At 37.8% G+C, this 22,747-nt stretch overlaps 2 protein-coding genes across 2 annotated transcripts; one reads left to right on the top strand and one right to left on the bottom strand.

Moving 5' to 3' along the window:
- Positions 1-7: 7 nt before the first annotated feature.
- Positions 8-3,256, top strand: LOC135430726 (uncharacterized). The gene is made up of 4 exons (XM_064685496.1): positions 8-61; positions 1,552-1,629; positions 1,700-2,950; positions 3,021-3,256. Exons 3-4 carry the CDS (start codon positions 1,975-1,977, stop codon positions 3,182-3,184), a joined length of 1,140 nt encoding a protein of 379 aa, XP_064541566.1. The 5' UTR covers positions 8-61; positions 1,552-1,629; positions 1,700-1,974; the 3' UTR covers positions 3,185-3,256.
- A 16,920-nt stretch (positions 3,257-20,176) lies between these two features.
- LOC135430722 (abnormal spindle-like microcephaly-associated protein homolog) lies at positions 20,177-20,957 on the bottom strand. The gene has a single exon (XM_064685491.1). It carries the CDS (start codon positions 20,783-20,785, stop codon positions 20,321-20,323), a length of 465 nt encoding a protein of 154 aa, XP_064541561.1. The 5' UTR covers positions 20,786-20,957; the 3' UTR covers positions 20,177-20,320.
- Between the last annotated feature and the right edge of the window lie 1,790 nt (positions 20,958-22,747).

Here is a 22,747-nt window from a genome sequence, read left to right as displayed (position 1 = left end):
GCATTAAAAAAAATAAGCGAGGAAGTGAAAAGGGGACCTCTAGTTACCGAAGTAAATACTGGTGAGAATTTAAAGCAATGTAGTATTCTAAAATTTGTCCTTAACATTAGCAGAAACAATCTTCGTTGCCTTTAAGTAATCAATTAATTGGCTCACATATCAATAAATGTACAACAAATACAATAAAAAAGAAACTGATCGCTAAGGATAAGCAATTTACAATTCCCACATCGAGCCGGTTAATGCATCCACCCATTGCTGAACTGCAACTTAAGTCATTTAAAACATCCGAAGAAGGCTCATGGTATTCTGTTTATAATGCACCCAATGCATTAAACATTAGTACTAATGAAGCCAGTCAAATGAACAGCTGCTATTGTAAAAATAATAATCTGGGTTTCAAAGAAATAGACCCATCCAAAGAGGTTGAGCGAACTGCAAGCTATATATATGGAGAGCAAGTTAAAAACAATGAACCACTAAAGCATAAGAAATCAATTTCATTTTTTATTTCATTTGATGGAAATGGAAACGAGACTACTTTTAAAATACCAAAAAAATTTTTAAGAAAAGCAGAGTGTAATATAAACGAACTAAAAACATCAAAAAATAATAATAAAGAATACGATAAAAACGAGGTTCCACAAGATGAAAAGAGATTCGATCGATCCGCATTATCTGATTTAAGCTACCAGGAATTAAGTACACTAAAGTTACAAACTATACATGAGCTCAATGAAAACGAAATAGGCAGTGACCCGAGAATTGATATAGGTAAATCAGTACATAAGCAGCCTGAAATAAAAGATGAAGAAGAGAGTAAGGAAAATATTCTAGAAGGTAAAATTACCACTCAAAATGAAACTATTTTTGATAGCAATGAATTAAATTCATTAAAATCAAAAGACAATTATGAGCACAAGAACCATATGTTATATCCTAATGCTAATAATATAAAACGCAAGAAAAGCGCAAAAATTATAGAATCAGCTTATATAAACTACAAAGCTCGACGAATGTACGACGAGGCGAACACTGTGAAAGACAGTGAAAACAAGAAAAATACTCTGTGTAATGAAGACTTAACAACTAAAAAAATATATTCAAAAAATAAACAAAATAAAATCCTTGCAGCCTCTAAAATTCAGAAATCATATAGAAGATTACTGGCAAGAGCTGCACAAAAGACATCTAAAACTGGGTATTACACAAATCAAAAATATACAAATGTGGGTGCCCTTAGAATTGAAAAAACGTTCAGGGATTATATTCGACGAAAGAACCTAGCAAAACCAGAATGGTTTGTAGGTTCGCAACGTGTATTACTTTTACCAAGCGAACCTGCAAAATTTGAGTCTATTGAGGCTACCACCGTTTCTGAAACCACTTCACGCATACCTGATTCCGCTAACAATACATTTACTGAATTAAGTAATGAAGGTACCCATAGAAATGGCTCACTAAAATTAGCTACTGATATTGGCAACATTGTTAATGAATTATATTCAACCAACGTATTTCAAAAAGATAATGGAGCTTCTAATAATTTAGCAGGTTCAACAAACGGAGAAGAATTCGATTTAGTTCAGGATTTAAAATCATGTTTAGAAGCGGGTGCAGACTCCAAAGGTAAGATATATATAATGATATGCACTATTCCTTTACAAAAACTGTAATATCTTATTTTTACTTTTAATAGAAGGTGCCCAGAAGAAGCTCTATTTTAAAAAAGAACGTACTTCCCATGTTCCAGTGCGACAAGATAATGGATCAGATGAGTTGCATGAAATCGAATATGTAAAAAAAACTGATTCACTTACTAATATTAATGAAATTAATGAAGATAGAGCAGATAATGAAACAGATACTAAAAAAGAACACAAGCTCCAACCTCAAAATGAAATTCAAAGTTATTTGGATACACTGGATAGTACAACTTTGAAATTATCGAGAGCAGATAAAATAATTGAGAAAATGTCACAACGACGCTCTTACAAAACTCGAGAGAGTCTAGAAAAAGAAGTTTTTCCTATTGCTGATGCAACATATGAAAAGCCTTTTGTTTCACCCACGAGCTCCTTGCAAGAACAAAATTCATTCGATATCGAGGATGGTGATATAATAGTATATAATCGCCTGCAGCGCGAAGAAACCCGTGAAAGCTCAGCTCAAAGTGAATCTGTTGTATTTGGAAATACTGATGACGACAAAGCTCTTACAAATGACGCTGAAATTGCCAGATCACACCTATCACGGTATTACACAATTGCCGGTGACGATCCACATAGTATTTTCAAATCAGTGACAATAGTTGATACAGTTAAATATATTGACGAGGGAAATGAAGACGGTATCAATGAGCCAAACAGCAGCAGCAGTTTATGTTTAGACGATGAAACCTCTGAAAACATTCGTAAAAAGATAATGGCGTACTCCCTGTCAGAAGCGGACTCTGATTACTACGATACTAACAAAATCATTCAAGATGATTATCATATAGACACTGCAATGACAGATGTTATAGACACATCCACAGAAACTGAATCGACTATTGTATCAGCAGCTGCTAAAATAAAGGCAGGAGCAGGAGGATTTTTATCTAGACGAAGGTTACGTGGTGCCAGTGCAGGTACAAAGTCATCGACCCAAGATACAAAGGCATCTTTTGGGAACGATGCTTTAAGCGAATCATTAGAACGGTTTATTGAAGAGGAAGCTGCTAAGAAAATCCAAATAGCATATCGCTTGTACATAAAAAAACCCAGGAAACAAACTAAAGGTTTCAAAAGTGTCAGTTTGGAAAACAGTTTGGCAGCCAAACGACAAACACTGCAACGTGGCGACGCACTGCAAAATGATTCAAATTCTACACCAGAGGATGAAAATACCGATATCACTACTGTCGACCAGCTGCCAATAAGTGTGCGGAAAAATGATGAGCTCAATAATGGTAAGCTACTAACATCATTTGAAATAGTAGACAATTTCAAAATTTTCTTGTCATACCCTTTTTACATTAGAAAGATGCACAAATAAGACCACCGATATGCGCGTAACCTGGCCTGCCTTAAGGCAAAACTCCATGCCCGTCCAAATTGAGTGTGAAGTTCTCAGAATTATTCCCAAACACAAGCGAAGACGCATAAAAAGTGCAGAGGCTGGAAAGCAAAATATTAAAAAATAAATTTTAATTAAGAATTCTAATACTGTTATATACAAAAACATAAAGCTGATCCGATAAAAGGAGCAGTGTAAACTATCACATAATTTATGTTATTTATTAAATGACAATCTATCTCTTTATATAAAACAGTTTGTACTGACTGACTGACTCACTGATTGGTAATCAACGCACAGCCCAAACCATAAGAGCCAAAAAGATGAAATTCTTACTATAGTTATCTTATGTAATCGACGTGCACGTTTTAAGAGGGTTTTGGGAAATTCAACCCGCAGAGCGAAAAATCGCGAAAATATCATTACTCCTGAAAATGGGGTTCAAAGAATTGGTGTGTGGGAATTCTACTGTTTTTTACAGAATGCAAGACTCCTCTTTGCACAATGCGATTCAAAGAGTTTTTGGGCGACGTTTTCACGCAGTCAATCAGCTGGTAAATTGCCTATGATTTGGCCTAACAGTCTTGACTTCTTTCAGTAGTAGTGTCCCTTAACATCTTTATTACATGCTTCTCGAGAATAAATAAATCAGATTTTCTGTCGTAAAAGCGAGTCCATAACCTTGATGCCGGCATGGTAATTCCTGAGGTGAAAGTTTGAAGAAAAAACTTCAGAATAAGAGATTTTGAAGACAGCAATATGAGAACTTGGCTTCATATGGAATGGATGCGTTTTTCTCTAATTGGACTACCTGCACCAACTTTTGAAAAGCCAGTTGCTGCTCCTGTGATGAGGAAACAGACTCGGGTCTTAATTTATTCGCTTGGAGAAAACGGTTGATGTATGCAATGATGCACAACAATTAAGTGAAAGAGGAGCATATTTCGATTAGAGTCGCGGTTTTATTAGACTAATACGACACAAAATCTTTTTGAACTCGGGCGATTGCATTCCAGAGATATTTTGAATTATTGAAGTTGCGGACATTCACTAGAGGCTTGTAGAAAAAATTCAGGACCAGTGCGGCAAACAAAACTATCCACATCCGTGCCCCTAGATACAATATCAGCTGGATTTGCTTCTGTAGCATATTACGCCTGCGAACACCAACAGAAAGTTCTTGTATTTCTGCTACTCTGTTGGCTGCGAAAGTTGATAATAAACTAGGGTCCATTTTAAGCCAATAAAGTACTCTCAAATTGTAACGAATAACATCAAGAAGCGGATCAAATGGGAGTCCGCGCTGGCATCGGCTGTCACTCGTCGGCATGAAGGTGGGATCTCTAACTCGAGTACTGAATGGGGAAGAGGGAGAGGAATGCGGGTTAGGGGATACAATAAGATTAGCAAAAAAAGGTAATGATAGGAAAGTTATAACAGGCACTACATATAATCGAACCACTAAAGATAGCCCTGTTTTGACTAAGTTACCTCCATTAAGTGATGCATGGTTAAAATAAAAAACAATTATTTACTCAGTCATTATAATAATTCATTCTAGGTTGACATTTAATAACAGAGGGCATGTGGGACAATGCTTGCAATTTAAGAGCCCACATTGCTAATCTCAAACTCACATTAGATTAAGGCATGTGCGATTTTAACGACGCATGATAGGTGTATATGCCGAATGCATGTCCTTCTACATATGTACGAAACTTCATTGCGCACATAACCGCTGCGCTTCATCTAACCACAGAAGCTTACTTCGCTGTATGAGTGTATTAGATATAGGTGCAGCAATACCGGCATAATTTTGAATAAATTTCTGATGCCAGCCTGTTGTTCCTAAGAATCGCCGAACTTGCGAAGCTGACTTGACTTACTAGAAAATTTTTGATTGCTGATTCAGAGTCTGTTTGGATGGTACCATGCCCTATTACATGTCCGAGATATTTGACTTCCTGCAGACAATACTTGCACTCTTCCACATTGATATTTAGGCCTGCTACTGATAGTCGGTTTGCAAATTGTTTCAGCACTGTTATATGTATTTCGAATGAATACGAGATGACTAATAGATCATAGATACAACTCTCATTACGTAGTTCATTAGTTTCGACATGATTTGGGGGGCATTTGGTAATCCTAATGGCATGACCGTGAATTGATATAATCGCCGTGCAGGGACCACGAAAGCGATTTTTTCTCGTGCTCTCACAGACAAGGGAATCTGCCGTCTTTCAGATCAATGCTTCTGATATACTCTGCCCGCGGTAATCTACTTAAAATGCCTTTTTGATCGTCACCTTATTTACTTTTCGGCTATTTAGACAAAGTGGAACTTTTCCTTGGTTTTTGTACTAAAACAACGGGTGAACGCCAGGACTATCGGACTCCTCAATAACTACTAACGCCAGCATCCTTTCTAGCTCCTCATACATAAGCTTCTTAGTTGCAGGCGACACTGCATAATATCGTTGTTTTATTGGCTTACACTCAATTATGTCAATATCATGAGTTAGCCATTTTGTCTTGCATAAGCCTTTTGAAAAAGACGGGAGCTGCTGAATAGTAGCTAATAATTCGGACTGATAAAGGTAGCTGCAGAAGGTCAGTAAGCTTTAAACATGCGACACTTTTTATATAGACAAGATAAATTAGCAGTGTTTGGCCAAGAAAATCGATAGACGTGCTAACTTTACCAATTATTTCTTGATTTTGGCCATCGGCAGTGCGCACAGTTAATTTAATGTGCTAACAGTGTGTTTTGCTTGAAGCTAATTCTCTTGCTAAATTGCCCCCTAAACTACTTATACTAGGGGCTGTGTCCACGAGGCCAGCTATAGACTTGCCCAGTATTATCACTTGAGCATAAGGTCTAAGATCGCTAGAGCTATTCACTACTGATGATATAATGGCCCTTCTACAATCTACAATCCTATGTGCTGATCTGCGCTTCTGATTTCTAGATGTGGGGGATGATACTGTTGGGCTGTGTGTCGAGACAGGTAGAGGATCGAGTGAACATGACGCATTGTCAGTTACTCCGAATTCGTAGCTTGGGAGACTAGCTTGGGTGCACTTGTCAGCGGTGCACGCAATCACCCCTTTCGGTTTGCACGGTGAGATTGCTGACATGGCGTCGCACCACAGTACATTGATTAATTGGAGTTGGTTGAGATATATTGTTTATTAATCTCTGACGCGTGGCACTATGTGCGGCAACTGGACAGTATTCAGAATATATACATGTAATATCTCGTGCTGAATCAATGTAGTAAATTGGCTCGTAGCACTTCTAGTATAGCCTGCTTGTTCATGGAGTGAAACAACCTATCTGCGAGTTCTACTATCGCCATCTTTAAAGTAGGCTTCTAACGGCTGCCTCGTAATTTAAGAACGTTTGACGAGGCAGATTAGGTGGAGATGGTCAGGATCATTTTCGCCTTGCTTCCGAATTGGCAATTGTAGATTGCAAAGCAATTCGCTGATAATCACTTTCCATTACATGAGACAAAATCTGTGTTTACTGAGCTACGTCAGCGGTCATTGCAATCGTTATTGCATGTTGCAAGTTGTATGTTATAAAATATTGTGCTACTGTTGATTGAAATTTTGACTGATTAGTTTCAGCTTGGGCGCTTGTACTTGGTGTGTGCATCTCTTCTTGCCTGCGACCTAGTTTCGGGTGCCTGATTAGGCATTGAAGTCTGCTTTGAATGAGAAGCATCCAATTATTCGGTCAAATTCAATACAGATTTAATGAGAGAAGTGCGACAGACTGGACACAGATCTTGTGCTCTGTTTGTGTATTAAGTAGTACGTTTCCAGATCGTGCGGCGCGAAGTAGCTCGAAGACACAAACGATATTTGTGCTATTGAACCGAAGTATGAACTTTGTGTTTGATGGTCGATGCAGTAGTTCCCAGTGTGTCAATTTTCAACAAAGCATCTGCTAAGTCCTGTGATATAAAGTTGATTTTGGGATCCATCTTCTAAAAAGGCTCTTGCATGCTGGAAGTGTCCAAATCTATCTTTTAACTTTACTCCAGCTGTGGCTAAGATAATGTGACTACGATTAATGACTGAACAATAGCTGCATTTATATACTGCCTTTTGATCACCTATGCTTCTCTGCTAATTATAAATGCTACAAATGGGTTTAAAATCGAACCAGGATGTACAAACCAGCCATCAACATCTAGTCTTCGCCCCACAAGACAAAGCATAACAAGTAAGATGTTTTAGTCCGGAGCTCCCGACTAGGGGAAACCGTGAACCCTCTTATTCCAACAGGCGATAGGTATAAAATGAAAGATACTTGATGTATATATACTACTCTAAAAGCTACATGTCAAGTTTGGTGACTCTAGCTCTTATTATTTGCCAAAATTGCGCAAAAACAGGATTTCGATATCGATTTTTATCGATTATTTGGAAATGGGGCAAGTTATCGAATATCGGAAGCAAACTCGATCTGCGCGGGGACTAGCAGGACCTACATTTCAAGTCCCTAGCTCCTTGAGATCCTGCGTTCATACATACGGACGGACGGACAGACGGACAGACAGACAGACGGACATGGCTAGATCGACTCGGCTATTAATGCTGATCAAGAATATATATACTTTATGGGGTCGGAAATGTTTCCTTCTGACTGTTACATACCTTTTAATGGGTTCAGAGTAAAAAAACGGTATAAAAACCAAATAAAGCCAGAAACGCAAACCAATTTATCCTCCTCCCAAATAAAAGCCTCTTCACTATGGAGACTTATGGAACGCGGATCGCCTAATCAGAAAAATGTACGAGTTAAGGACATTTCTCGACTTTCTCATGCGACTAACGGACACGCACATACACATGTGTTCCAAAATCGAAATCCCCGGATATACGGTATATATAACACATCATCCCTAAAACTAGAGGCGGCGTAGGCATTTTACTCCACCTTAATTACCAACCGCTTAAACTTGATTTTGTTCCAGACCAAAGCCAGCAGGAGTTAAAAATGCAATTTTGAGTTTCTGATAATAACCCTAGGACAAATGTTAATTGCTGGAGGGGACTCGAATGCCAAGCACAGGATATGGGGAAACTACAGAGCATGTACGCGAGGGTAGAAACTGCACGTAACCATGTATTTGCGTTGTCTGGGCAACCGTGATTCAACGCATTACGCATATCCGTCTTTACGCAAACCATGCGCCCTAGACTTGTTCGTCATGGTGGCCTAAGGCAAGACTTACCCTCCATCGATACTAACTATAAACACTTATCGGAACATTCCTATTACCTACCTACTTCTGGCAGTGAAAGACTACGAGCTTGGCAAGGACTACAAGCGCACTGGTGACTTTAGGTGATTTTCAGGTAGCGTACGATAAGCCGAAGCATTGAGAATCAAGCAACGATTTTTGATTCCAGGCCACCTGCTAATCGGTCTCTACTTTCGCTGCAAGCTCATATCTATAATTTTTTTCTATACTATATGTAAAACTACTGATTGGTGATAAACGCATAAGCTACGAAGCTGAAATTTTCACTGTAGTGAAGGTGCACGGTAAGGCGGAGATATTGGTAATCGCACCCGCAAGTGTGAAAAAATCGCGAAAAATATTTTTTTTTGCTTACTATCAGATTAGCCTAAATCTTATTTTCAAAGCACTTCATAAAATGCAAATAAATACGTGTTTATCTATTTTGGAAATTCCACCTGTTGTTTACCATCGGAACGGCATCAAACTCATTTTCAGAGATCTCTGTCAAAATTAATTTAATCTTGGATGGTAAATGCGGTAAATGCAACGAATGACCGTTTATCTTTCAGCTTCAAGATTCTCAGGAACTAACAGGGACAGAATCGATTCGAATTTATGATTCTATATTCAATGGGCTTCAAACATATATTTAAATAATTGAGTTAAATTTCCACGGGAGGAAACTGGGAGAAAATGTAATATATATAATTTTAAGCACAATGGGGTTGTAGATTTGTATGTTGGGTTGGTTGGGCAAGTACGCACTATTATAACTAATGCATAAAACATAAATATTTTTAATGGGGGCCAACCATTTAATGGACGATTAACGAGTCTTAGCGGACGCCTCGCTTACAACAACCTGTACCCACCATCCGAAATAGGATTCACATGGCTTGTCTGGCTTTATTAATATTTTTGTACTAAGGTTAAGCTTCATTTCAAAGGAAGAAATTATCATAATGTAAACGGTAAGGTAAGGATGTCTTCGGCACACCGAATATTCTATGCGCTTGTAGACGATTTCCTTTTGCACATATGTGAGAATAGGGCAGTTCGTCTGTCTTCCTGTTACAGATAGTTCATATATCGAAACCGGCCGGATCGAACCACTATTTCATGTAGCTTTCATAAGAATGATCGGATGAAAATTAGGTTGTTGCATTAAAAACTGTTTTGTTTATCAAGACATCTTAACCTAATTCGGTAGTTGTAAGTGTCACTAGTTTCAGTTTTCATATGTATACCGAATCGTATTAACAATATGCCATAGGAACGATCGGACGAAAAATAATTACCTGTATTTATTTTTATAAATTTCACCATGCTTCCTAGTATATCAAAATTTTTCCACATGTGCAAATGTATGTGACAAAGAGAAGGAAAGCATCTCCGACCCCTTTATGGGGTGTGTATTCTTGCTCAGCATCCATAGCTAAGTCGATCTAGCAACCGATAAATATCGATATCGAAATTTAATTAAATCTCTTAGTCTTTAAGACTAGAGTCACCCAACATGACATGTAGCTTCTAGAATATAAGCTCATGCTGTGTGTATATAGAGCTAGAAATTCAGAAACTTGTGTAAGTGTTCGTGCATGGCATGCCCAAAACGCTTTCATGAACGAGCTAACATGGTAAAATTTCGCATTGACGTGGCAAATCCTTACTTTAATTCATATTAGTGGCTCCTTCAAAAGAGAATAAATGCGATGGAAATTTGAAAAAGTGATGGTTAAGATGGTATTAAGAGCACTGAGAGTAAGCCATAGCAATTTCCAGTAGGGGGAGCGAAATAAATAGCGATACCGTTCTATCAGACAGAGCATATGGCTCTCTAACTCTCTTGCTCTGCACACGTCAAGCTTTGATCAACGAAATAGACAAGACATTACCTGAGTTTGATCCGACAGATGAAAATGCCATTTTAGTCAATCAGCTCATTGATCGTGTTAACAAAGAAGTTGAAGCATATCGGTGGGCCGAGAAATTTATATTGCTCGCAATATACTATCTACTCAAAGACTTAGCCAAATACTTCAAACGATATGGCACGACTTTGGAGATGCCCTTTGCGATTAATTTAGTGTTACACCACATGAAGTAGAGATTAACAAGGCCGTGGCAAAATCGAATATATGACCAAAAGAGGCAGTAAATATATTAATTTAATCTTAGTGAGCCAGCTGTAATATGATATACAAGATCAGGCCTTCAGCACCGTGAGCAGCAACAAAGTATCGCAGAGATGCGAGAAACGGGCAGTCAAAGACAATCCTGTACAGCAACGTTGAACTAAAGCCAGAAAAAGGTTCACAGACAATAAAACCAAAGGCAACACTCAAATGTTACAATTGCAATGAATTGGCAAATCAGTGCCCTATACAACAGAAATGTCATTGTTGTACCAATTGCAACAAGTTCCACCCGAGTAATGTCAAGTGCAGGTCCGCTGAATTATATATAGTCGTCTTGACGCTATATTTTATATTTTATAAATAGGAAATCGTCCAAAATCAAATGTATATAGCTTTTATTAATACTGGTAATCAAGTTATTTTTGTCCGCAAGTCGGTCACCCAATTTATTATTGCCGAACGTAAAATAAGCTCATTAAACACAAAAGGGAAGGATCGTTATCGTAAGTTTACATCGCAGATGATGAGCTTCTTTATATACCCTGAAAAGGGTATAATGTATTTGTGCAAATGTATGTTACAGACAGAAAAAAGTATCTCCGACCCCATAAAGTATATATATTCTTGATCAACATCAACAGCCGAGTCGATCAAGCCATGTCCGTCTGTCCGTCCGTCCGTCCGTCGGCCCGTCTGTCCGTATGTATGAACGCAAGGATCTCAGAATCTATAAAAGCTAGAGACTTGAAATTAGCTGTAGGTTCTCCTAGTGCCCGCGCAGATCGAGTTTGTTTCCGATATTCGATAGCTGGCCCCGTTTCCAAGTAATCGATAAAAATCGATATCGAAATCTTGTTTTTAAAGCAATTTTAGTAAATTATAAGAGCTAGAGTCACCAAACTTGACATGTAGCTTCTAGAATAGTATGTATATATCTAGTATCTTTCATTTTTTTTTACCTATCGCCACCTCCTCGCTGCCACCACATAGCCATAAATCATGTTAGTAAACCAACTTGTATTGCCTACCTATTTAATCCACAATTTAAACGCAATTGTCTCTTTGAGAATGCACTAATATTTTATAGTATTATACAATAAGATCTACTGCTGAATTTTATCAAGATCGGTTAAGAAACACAAAAGTTATGTGCAGCTAGCTCAAATTCCAAGAATTTCTGAATACATGACAACACACACATTCATGCGCGTCTGTTTTAGATTCTATCAACAGCATTGCAATTGCGATTGTTTTGTTTTCTTTTGTGCTATTTTAATTTGTTTTTTTCTCATTACGACTTAATTGTTTGTGTGGCAATTGAGTAAAGGCGGCGGAAAGTAGCGCCATCGAGTTCCCACCCTACCCAGGAAACTATTTTTTTGGCTGGGGTGGCTGTTTGTAGAGGCGGCAGCAAGTAATGCAGTCAGTTGCGAGTTCAAACCCTGTCAAGGGAATTTTTTTTAAATTTATTTTTATTGCTACTTAAGTAAACGAGCGCGTAGCGCGAGCTGCATTTGATGTCGGAAGAAGAGGGTTCAGGGTATCCCCTAGTCGGGAGCTGTTGAGTAGAGGCGGCAGCAAGTAATGCTTTTTTTTTTAATTTACCTTTATTTTTTTACTTTTATTTTTTTATTACTAAAGCAAACGAGCGCGTTGTGCGAGCTGCATTTGGTGTTTGAATAAGAGGGTTCAGGGTATCCCCTAGTCGGGAGCTCCCGACTAGAACCTCTTACTTGTTTTTATTTTTTAATTTCAATATATGTTTTATTGTGCGTTGGAATCGATTAGTGCCTTCTGATCTCTACCAATCGAATATATAATCGAAGAATGTATAGTTACTAGTATGTAACTTGTATGATATTAACAATGAAGTTTTTTACAATGATGGGGAAGGAGATGTTTAAATAATACGCCTCGTATTTAGGTCGTCGGGTGTAGCCTTCGCAGGCGCCTCTCCCTGGCGGCCGCGTTTGGGTGCTGCAGCAGTTTGTTGGCGTATCGGCTTCTGAAGAAGTTTAACTGATCTCCGACATTTGTTAGGCGGAAATCGCGTTCGATGGCGTCGGTTGACACGCATCATGGCAGGCCGGCAACCTTGCGTGCTGCCTTGGCTTGTGCCACTCTTATGCGAGCTGGTGTGCTGACGCCGTGCCCCAAACTTGGATACCATATGTCCAGTTAGGGGTTACCTTCGTTAACAACTAGCAGTGCCTTCGTGGAAACATGAAGTTTTTACAGGATGCTATAGTAGAAGACAATAACACGTTAACCTTTATAAATGGACAAACGGTTTTTAAGAGCAAAAGAGCAGTTTAACATACGGTAACAAGTAAATCCCATTTTGCTAAACTTATTAATTATTTTTGATCATGACGCTGATATAGTCGGGATGCATACATTATTTGAAAAATACACCGAAATGTTTTTAAGTGGTCTAGAGGGAATTGGCTATACAACCATCATGCAAGCCAGTATCAACCTTAAAAGAGGACACATTGTTTCTCAAGCATTATACCGCATACCCAAATCAAAGCAAGATATGGTGATTATGTGTAAATTATCGTCGTCTCAACAAGTTTATAAAAAAGGAAAACTTTTCAGTTCCCAACATCGAAAACGGTTTTTACAATCTAAATATTTTTATCATATGATATAAATAGCGGATATTATTAGCTTGAAATAGATAGTTTCAATTAGACGCATTCATGATTTTATATGCACATTATATTAAATGGACTTTTTAAATTCGAAAGCATGCCATTTGGATTGAAGAATTCGCTAGCTGTTTTTAACTGACTTAGGGCAGAAATTCAAAAACTTGTTCTTAAGGGAGATATGCTGTACTTTATGAATGTCATTCTTGTTGGAAGCAGTTCATTGCGCGCAATGCATGAAAAGCATGTGCGTGTTCTACTAGTTCTGTAAGAATGCGGTTTGACATTTGTAAGAACCGTCAGATTGACTGAGTGATCTTAGCTTATACAAACATCGGGAGTGTATACGATAGTTTGATCTTTATAATCTTTATCGCCTTCCTTCTTTACTTATTGGCTTGCTGCTTAGCTTCCCACTCTAGAGATGCTTAACTCGGTACTTGTTCGCCTAATTATCGGATCGCTGCCGGAACGAGGTTGCCAGACGCTCGCGAGATGTATTTGCTTGGTCATCAACGGAGTCATCATCCTCGTCGGGCTCCTCTGGCGGTAGCTGACACCATTGTTTGATTTTATCGGAATAATGCCTTTGTGTTCGCTCAGCATTCGTTATATCCTCAACAAGATATCGGTCCTTTGGCAAAACTTTGTTGATTATTTGCGGGGCGCGCTCGTGTCGCATGGTTCATTTTCGAGAAGAAAAAGATCTCCAGGCTTATAAACTGTCGCCTTGGCGTTTCTGGCGTCAAATCGTGTTTTAGCTCGATTATTATTGACGCGGTTGGCAGCGTCTCTTTATAGTTGTTGTAACTCGACATCTGTCAGAATAGTAGGATCCTGGTTTTGGAGCAAGTTCACTAAAGTGTTTTGTAGTATTTATTTATTTATTTATTAATGGTCGACAAGACGAGTGTCTTCCTTATTATTTAAAACACTATACATACATTATAAGAATTAAATGCTAAAAGCCTAGTTAGAATACACAATTTTCTAATAGCCTCACCGACCGATGGAGGTGTTTTATTTGCCCGTCCGGCCAGCTATTCCCCTTTTCACAGCTAAATTTGTCAGTAACGCTATTAGAGCCTACAGCTTAGAAGAAGGGTGTTAGTAGAGAAAATAGTGTTCTTAAGTTATATTAAAAATATTCTTAAATTACTTTATAATTTAAGAAAAAACAATAAATAGGGAAAAAGAAAAAAAGAAGTTATTAATAATGTAAAGAGATTTAAACAAGTTATATAGAATTTTAGGTAGATAGGATAGAGAGTGGGTGGGGGAAAATGTATAGCCTGTCCGGCAAGCTATGCCCCTGCTCATAGATGGGAATCGTCAATGGGGGAGAGAAAGTTCGGTAGAGAAAACGTGATGCAAACAATTGTTATTTTCCATCTAGGACCACTTGTAGACATATAAGTGAATAATCAATAATGCGTGCATCCGGGCTTTTTTAGCATAAACAGAAAAAAAACGAAGCAAATTCGGTTTTGCTCTACATCGAACACTTTATTTCGTAGCAAATGTGTACTCTGTTTGGGCTTTTGCTTGAGCAATGCCGCTGTTATGTCTAACAGTAAGATCTTAACAGGACATATTCGGTCGGTCGCACAGAATTGTGTGTTATTTGAAGAGCAAAATGAACAAAGTGGAAGCGAAAAAAAAAATTTCTTTACCAAACACGTCGCATTGCATTGAGAGTTCACAAAATATTATCACATTTCAATTGCTCTGACAAGTAAATTTGCTTGTATGCACAAAAAGGGATTTCCCCTTAATTTGTGATATGAACATATTTCGCATATGAACATATTTAAAATAGTGCTAAATGGTTCAAAATCGTGTAAAACATGTATTTTTTCTTTTTTTCAAACCGTGTTAAATCAAAACTGTGTAAATACAGAATTATGTGTACTTTAGAACAGGGTCGTTTTTGACTTTACATTGTCTACCTCGATTGGCAAAATCTCACATCTGTTTCATTGTTGAGTTGATTGCTGCGATACTCTGATGCAGCTCACGGTGCTGAAGGCTTGATCGTATATACCCTATTCCAGCTGCCTACCAAGTTTAAATCGAACTCCCAGGGCGGACATACGAAAACAATATTTCTTTATTGACTATTTTGGACGTCTAATCAGTTTTCATTTGTTGTGACACCGAGTTCGTCGCGGAAGGCGTCTGCAAAGTCGTGCAATGTCGTATCAAGTATTGGCGAAGTATCAGACCACATTGTGTTTGTGCCTTTTAGTGGATTGTAGATTGCGAGCAATAAAAACATCTCATCCCAATGATATACCTCAACTATGTTGACATGATCAATGAACTGATTTTACTGAATTAACATTCTCATTTGTCGGGCAAACTCAGGCAATGTGTTGGCAATTTCCTTGACCGAAGCTTGACGTGTGTTTGTACTTATCACCCACGTTGTTTTCTGCATCTTGCACTGGTTGCGAATTCATGTTCCACATGTCGACAATTTTCGCTCTCCCAAAAGTAATATTAGCTGATCAGCTTATGAATCTCCTATCCTTTGCATATTTTTAAATTTGTTATTTTCGCTTTCCAATTTCTTTAGGAAATGCTCATAGAAATTTTGCCTCCTCTTCTGTCAATTGCTTCTCTGCAACAAAAATCGCAAAATGAGCTCAAGTTGTGAAATTCAATGGTGAACTCCCCTTGTGAAATTCAACAACAAATGCGCGCATACAGGGCTTCTATCTGTACATATTCTCACAGACGCGGCAAGAAACGTATTCCAACTTAGGAAACAGTCTGACGCCAAGATCTAGAGAACATATCCCAGGTTGCAGTATCCGTTGTAGCTTAGACCTTTGGGCCCACTGCAAACTTCTCATCCAGACTTCTATTTGTTTCTTCTCTGCATGTGCTTGTTTACCAATGTAAGCGAACACGGTATGCATATAAATATCTCACTTTTGAACTGTAAGAACCGTCAGGTTGAATAAGTGATCTCAGCTTATAGAAACATCGGTAATGGATAGGATAGTTTATTGTCATTAAATAGTGGATTAGATATGTATATTCTTAAGTATCATCTTCCTTCTTTACTTATTGGTTTACAGCTAAGCTTCCCACTCTACTCGCGCGAATCCCGATGCAATGTACTGCATCCCACCTCCCGCCAAAGAGACCGATGGGCGACACGAGTCGCGAATTACAAACGAATGCAAACTACGACTATATGCTAAGACTATCTACTTGCTAAAAAGTTAAGGATAGAAGACTTTACACGAGGAAGATAAGACTCTGAGCAAAATACTCTATATTGTTTGTTATAATCATCACAGACAACCCTAAACGGTTCATGCAAGGCATAGTAGGTTGAACAAAATTGAAGCGATGAAGGTTTATAATTACGTGTTAGTCTAGTAAGCTTATGAGCTTATCACCCATAATAAGCTTATTAATAAATATTACACCAAGCATGGTTCTACGATTAAATAAGGAAGGAAGATTAATCATCAGAAGTCTAATGAAGTATGACGGTAAACGCACACGAGGATCCCAATCTAAGCCACGTAGACAAGCAACAAGAAATGTTTCTGAACAGATTCAATTCTGTCCTGATGGATAGAGTACTGTGGTGACCAGATTCATACGGCATACTCAAGTATAGGTCGTACCAAAGATATATGAAAGGTTTTTGGCGTACGGATCGTCAAACAAAACAATTCTGGCCTTATTGTGATCTTAACATGAGAGTCGAATTTAAGTTTATGATCAAGAATGACACCTTGATTATTAACTTCATTACAGGTACTGTTGACACGCTCAAGCGGCAAGCTATCAAGGACGTAAGAAACCAATTGAAGAGGGCTTCTATAGAAAGTCATTATCTTAAATTTAGAACAGTTTAAATTTAAAAGGTTGGCTAGTAAAAGGCATAATTTCACATCATCCGCATACATTAATACTCGAGAGTGAGACAATATCAAGGATAGGTCATTGATAAAAAGAGTAAAGAGTAGCGAGCCAAGATGACTACCTTGAGGAACACCGGAAGTCACAAGAAAACGTCTAGAAAACGAATTTCTGAAAAGAAACTTTTGCATAATTTATGAAGCAGTAAAAGGAGTGGTTAACAGGGTCAAAAGCCTTACTGAAATCAGTATAGATGACGTCAGTCTGCATTCTTTTCTTAAAACCATCAATTACTAGCGAAGTAAACTCAAGAAGGTTAGTGTTATGTAGAATGTAGTGAATGTTGCAGTTGAGATGTTATGATTCTCTCAAAAGCTTTAAGTACAGCGGATCATTTAGAAATACCTCTACAGTTTTCGACATCCAACTTACTCTCTTTCTTATGGAGAGGGATGATGTATGATTCTTTCCAACTGGTCGGAAAAAATAAAGTGTTTACAGACAATTCAGAAAGTTTTAAAACAGGTTTACATAGTGCTACAGCACAGTACCTGAGCACCCAGGCGGGAGCACCATCATGGCCCGGTGAGTATACCAGCTTGATTGTATTAAGGTCGCTAAGAAGCGAACTTTCCGTAATAATAGGATTTAAAATGCAGTTTGGCCTCTGTAACTGATAAGGATAAGATTGATTTTAATTATACCTAGGGTAGTAGTAGGTAGTTTGAAAAAAGTATGCGAACAGATCGGCGATGCCCTGATCAGTATTCGCGCTCTCACCTGCAAACCTAACCAAACTTGGAAAAATTGCTTAGGATTATGTGCAAACTAAAGACGACAACGGCGAAGGTGATCCTTATAGCATATGGAAAATCACATAACGGGGGAAATCAGAGCGGTTTCTCGTTTTCTTTTTTTAACACCTTGACTTCACATTTTTTAATCAGACCTCGCTGGCTGCTTAAGAGGGACGCAGATATCAAAGAGCGTGTAGAAGGTATCATTAAATAGTTAAATGGCAACATCAATATCTGCACAATTGTACAGTTGGGACCAATCGACTTGCAGAACAAGATCATGTAGCTTATGGAAGTAAGCCTTACGAAAACAACGGACACGATCAGCTAATTCCAATTCCATGATAGGCACTCGGACTGGCAGATCAACGACAATGTCCAGAGTTAGATTAAAACGGTGTTCAGGAAGTGTAAGCGGGTCAATCCTATGATCAACACTGTCGAACGAATCAAAACAAAAATCAGATTAAGAGATCTATTGCTTGAATTGCGAATCTAACACAAATCGATATCTGGGAGATTAAAGCCCCTTAGAACAACTAGGTGGTCTCTATCCGAAAGTAGGGAGGAGATAGATTTAATAGAGTTAAGATGGCTTTGATAAATAGACATTTTAGATAGTGGGGGAATATAGGAACATGAAATAAAGATACAGAAACTACTAAATACAACTTTTACAGCCACCAACTCAATCTCCGAAATGGGAAGTTCAATACGTTCCGACGAAAGAGCAAACTTAACAGCTATGAGTACTCCTCCTTCGATACAGGAAGCTCGATCCCATTTATAAGTGGTTTATTTGGAGGTAAATATTGAGGAATCTGGGATGTCTGGTTTCAGCCAGGTCTCAGTAAAAGCGAAGCGAAACAAGTTTAGATTTATGACCTCTCACGTTCTGATAGGCGTTCTTTAGAGATGCTTAACTCGATACTTTTTCATGAACTACATTCAGAAGGTATCAGTCCACGTGAAATAAATACCAACGCCACTTTCAAGCAACGTTACTGAGATAAGAAAATTCTTGGGTCTCAGCAATGATCTCTGAGCCATTGCGTATTCTACAAGTTCCATTGGTGGAAATTGGCCAGGTGCAGCCAATCGCTTACTTTAGTTGACGAACTTCTAAGAACGAGAGACACTTTCATAGCTATGAACTTGAAGCATTAGCTGTGGTCGAATCCTTGAAGCGCGTTAGGTTATACATTTGTGGAAAACAGATCAGGTTAATATAACGCGTTAAGAACTTCAATGGTAAATGGAACGACTTGCACGATATTCGCTGCGTATCCAAGTGTCCGAATTCAAAATAATTTATCGATCGCCGGATCTCAGTCGGAACATGGCGACGTCTTAAGCCGTGCACGCGAGATGAAAACAGCCAACTGAAAGATATCCGTTAAAAGATCCCCTAGTGACCGCGCAGTACCAGTTTGTTTCCGATATTCGATAGCACGCCCCTGTTCTTCGTATTTATCATTTGCATCCTAGCTATTAGATTCTTTTTTCTGAAGATGGACCAGAAACGAAAAAGAGCTAGCCACTTATTTTCCCTACGGATTTCTATTGAGAACCTGAAGAAAACAAAAGATGCCCTTTATCTTAGAGAGGAAGGAGTTAACACATATGGTCTATAGCCATTCGACGGCCATATAGAATAAGAACAATTTTGTCCATGGTCACCAGTCTAAGCGGATGCCTCGTGTGCGGATACAATAAAATAGCCGTGCATCGGAAAAAATATTATCGTTTACATGCACTGGCTATCCAAAATTTTATCAGCTTGGAGAAAGATCTGTTACAGCTAATATAAATCTCAGGACTTCCTTTGCTTTAAGAATATATTTATTATACTTAGGTTTAATTTGATTTGAATAGTAAGCCAAAACGCTAATTTATTTCATTTATTATTTTGTAGCATTGCACAAATTGGAAGATCTGAGAAAGTTTAACCTGCATATATTGTAATAAATGCGATCTTTTCGTGCACTAAGAGGATCTACGTTCTAGATTTCAAATCGCTCTATAAACGGATTAACGGACGAATAGACAGACACACATGACTAGATCAACTCCGTTGTTGGTGCTAATAATATATACTTTATGAGGTCAGAGTTCCTTTTTTCTCTGTGTTAATGTTAGCATTTGCAGATAACCATTATACCCGGTTTGTCCACTTACAATGAATTCAAGGTATTACATTATTTTCTTGGATTACTATGCTACACGCATGTATATTATAAAAGACGAAGATTGTAAGACATTAGCAATCCCATAATATATGTATGTATGTATGTAAACATATGTATAGTATATTTGGGTGACCACAAACACATAAAAGATTTTTAAATGTACTATATATAAGTACTATTACTTAACAAAAGTACGTTTAAATTTATTTTGTTTATCTCATGACAATAATCTACTTCTATATATGTACAATATGTATTTGCATGCTACAACACACAGAACTAGAATGTTTATAAATAAATTTAAATTATACACGTTACGAAGATTACTCTTCAAAACTACGGCTGCTTAAATTTTTCTGCATCCTTGCGTGCCTTGAATTCACGAAAGCTCGACTGTATTTTAACTGCTGCATCCGTCGCAATTTTCTGCTTCTTCCGCACAAGAAAGCCTCGAAAGCCGGCTTGAATTTTTGTAGCAGAACGGTTCTCCACCGAGCTTACGTCCGTCATGACGGGGGCCGGCTGGCCGTCAGCAGTTTTAGGCAACTGTTTTCGATTCTCATCCATGAAGTCGTTAATGTGGGGATGCTGTTGACGTTGCTGACGTCGAGCACTACTCGAATGTTGATTTGCGTAGCGCTGAGACAAGTGGCCGTTGGTACGAGAACTATTAGATTTGGATAAACGGTACAGCTGTTTGCGAACACGATAGCCACGAAAACCAGCTTGTATCTTAATGGCTGCACTTTCTTCGGATTGTAAAGTCACCTCTGATTCGGGCGAGCTTGGATATATGTACATGATATTAAACAGCACCAAACACAACTGTTTTAATTTCCAGGCAATTAGGTAAGGCAGGGGTCACATTTACAATCAGACAAATAGACAATAGGTTTTCTCTAATAGTTTTCTGATTTCCCTTAGTAGCTGTATGAACTGGCTCTTACGAGAGCTGCAAACGTACTGACGTATATATAACGGAATTGGCTGCTGTGTGCCGAGAATTTTCATTTAATTTTTCCATTCACAAAACAAAAGGCCCCACTCATCGTTTATGCTCTCGTACATAGTCACTTACCCCGCCGATGTATTACGTATTTGTATCTTTTATATTTGTGTACATTGTATACAAATACATTTATGAATATATGTATATGTATGTATATATGTATGTACATATACGTATGCCCACTCTTGTATGTTAATATTGAATTTACAAAAATGTATGTATATACACATATGTATGTATGTGTCGAACATGGTTTGTATATCTTTGTATCTTATTGTATTTGTGAGTTTACGTATTCAAATCTATGTCCTATGTAGCCTATGTAGTATGTATGCAACCAGATTTGTGTGTATCTTTTACTCTTTTGAAAAACTCGCGGATGTTCATGACGTTAATGATTGTACTCTGTTCCCAATGGAAATAAACAGTATATTGGAAGGCATATTCGTATTTAAGGTCGTATACAAAATTTGTAGTATGGAAGTATAACAGTTATTCCTAAAATAACAGAAAAATATTTTAAAATGTATTATACAATTTGAAAGCTCCTATACGTGCCAAAATTGGGTTTGGAATAATGTTGGACTGATATTACTTAGAGAACAGAGTAGTGTACAATTGATAACCTACAACTGTATCGTTCTTTATGTGTTTAATTGAAAAATATAATCAAAAATCCCGACAGTTATGTGAACTAGTCTTGCATGTTCTTGCAATTGCTGTGTCAATTATGTATTTACATACATTTGATTCGAAATGGCATATGGCATCCTTATCTGCTTACGCTAACCTCTTTACTTTTTAACTGGTTGGTGATCAGCACACAGCGTTACCCGCAGAAGCTTGGAAGCTAAAATTTGTATATCAACAGATTCACGCCTATTTTTTTATATTTCCAAATGTAAGACACGAAGATTTCTTAAATGAGCTTTCAGCTTTTTGGGAGAAAAACATAAATGTTGTAAACAAACCTTTTCCACCAGCTTTCTACAAAAGCAGAAGGAATTTACCAATTTAATTTTCGTGCCCTTACATCACATACAGCAACTTTATTAACAAATAGTCAGCTTCCTAACTGATCACCTATTAGACGGTAAAATAAAAGCATTAAATATATTTATTCGTAATTTAATTATTACGTTAAATCGTTCTGTATTTATGTTTCCTTAACCTATAAAATGTTGGCACTACATATAATAAAAAAATGTTCGGTACATGACAATTAATTTGTCAATTTTGTATACACTATCCCAATTGAAAATTTGTAAAGATACAGCTGCGTGCATGAAAACTGTTCTGTGGACGGTACCGTCACTAAGAGCCCCTGCAGTTGATTGCCGGCCGCTAACTTAAGTCCTATATGCTATCGGCTATTGAGTAACAAGTACATGGGGTGGGCAATTGGATCAAAAGAAAATACTTCGACAGGGTGCATATACAAATTGCAAACTAGACACCCAGCTGCCTACAGTTACATACTTATGTATATACTTCTGCTGTATCCTAAAATTCAGACAATTATTGGTGGAGCTACATATACTAATGCCCGTGTACAGTGTTCAATCAAAGTAAATTTCGCAGCCTGCCCGAAGCCCAGCCTATCATCTTCAAAATAAGTTATATTAGAAACAAAAACTATCAAAATTCAATAGAAACACCTCGAAATTGAAAACAGAAACAAATTTAATCTTTGCTAAGTAAATATATTCTTTGTTTATTTTATTATTTCTTATACCCTGAACCCATTAAAAATG

This window comes from Drosophila montana, unplaced genomic scaffold (assembly GCF_035044405.1).
Source record: "Drosophila montana isolate Dmon_TW-CO22-7 unplaced genomic scaffold, ASM3504440v1 contig_3068_1, whole genome shotgun sequence".
Classification (NCBI taxonomy): Eukaryota; Metazoa; Arthropoda; class Insecta; order Diptera; family Drosophilidae; genus Drosophila; species Drosophila montana.
Note: the sequence above shows the minus strand (reverse complement) of the source record. Positions and strands in the feature narration are given on the sequence as shown.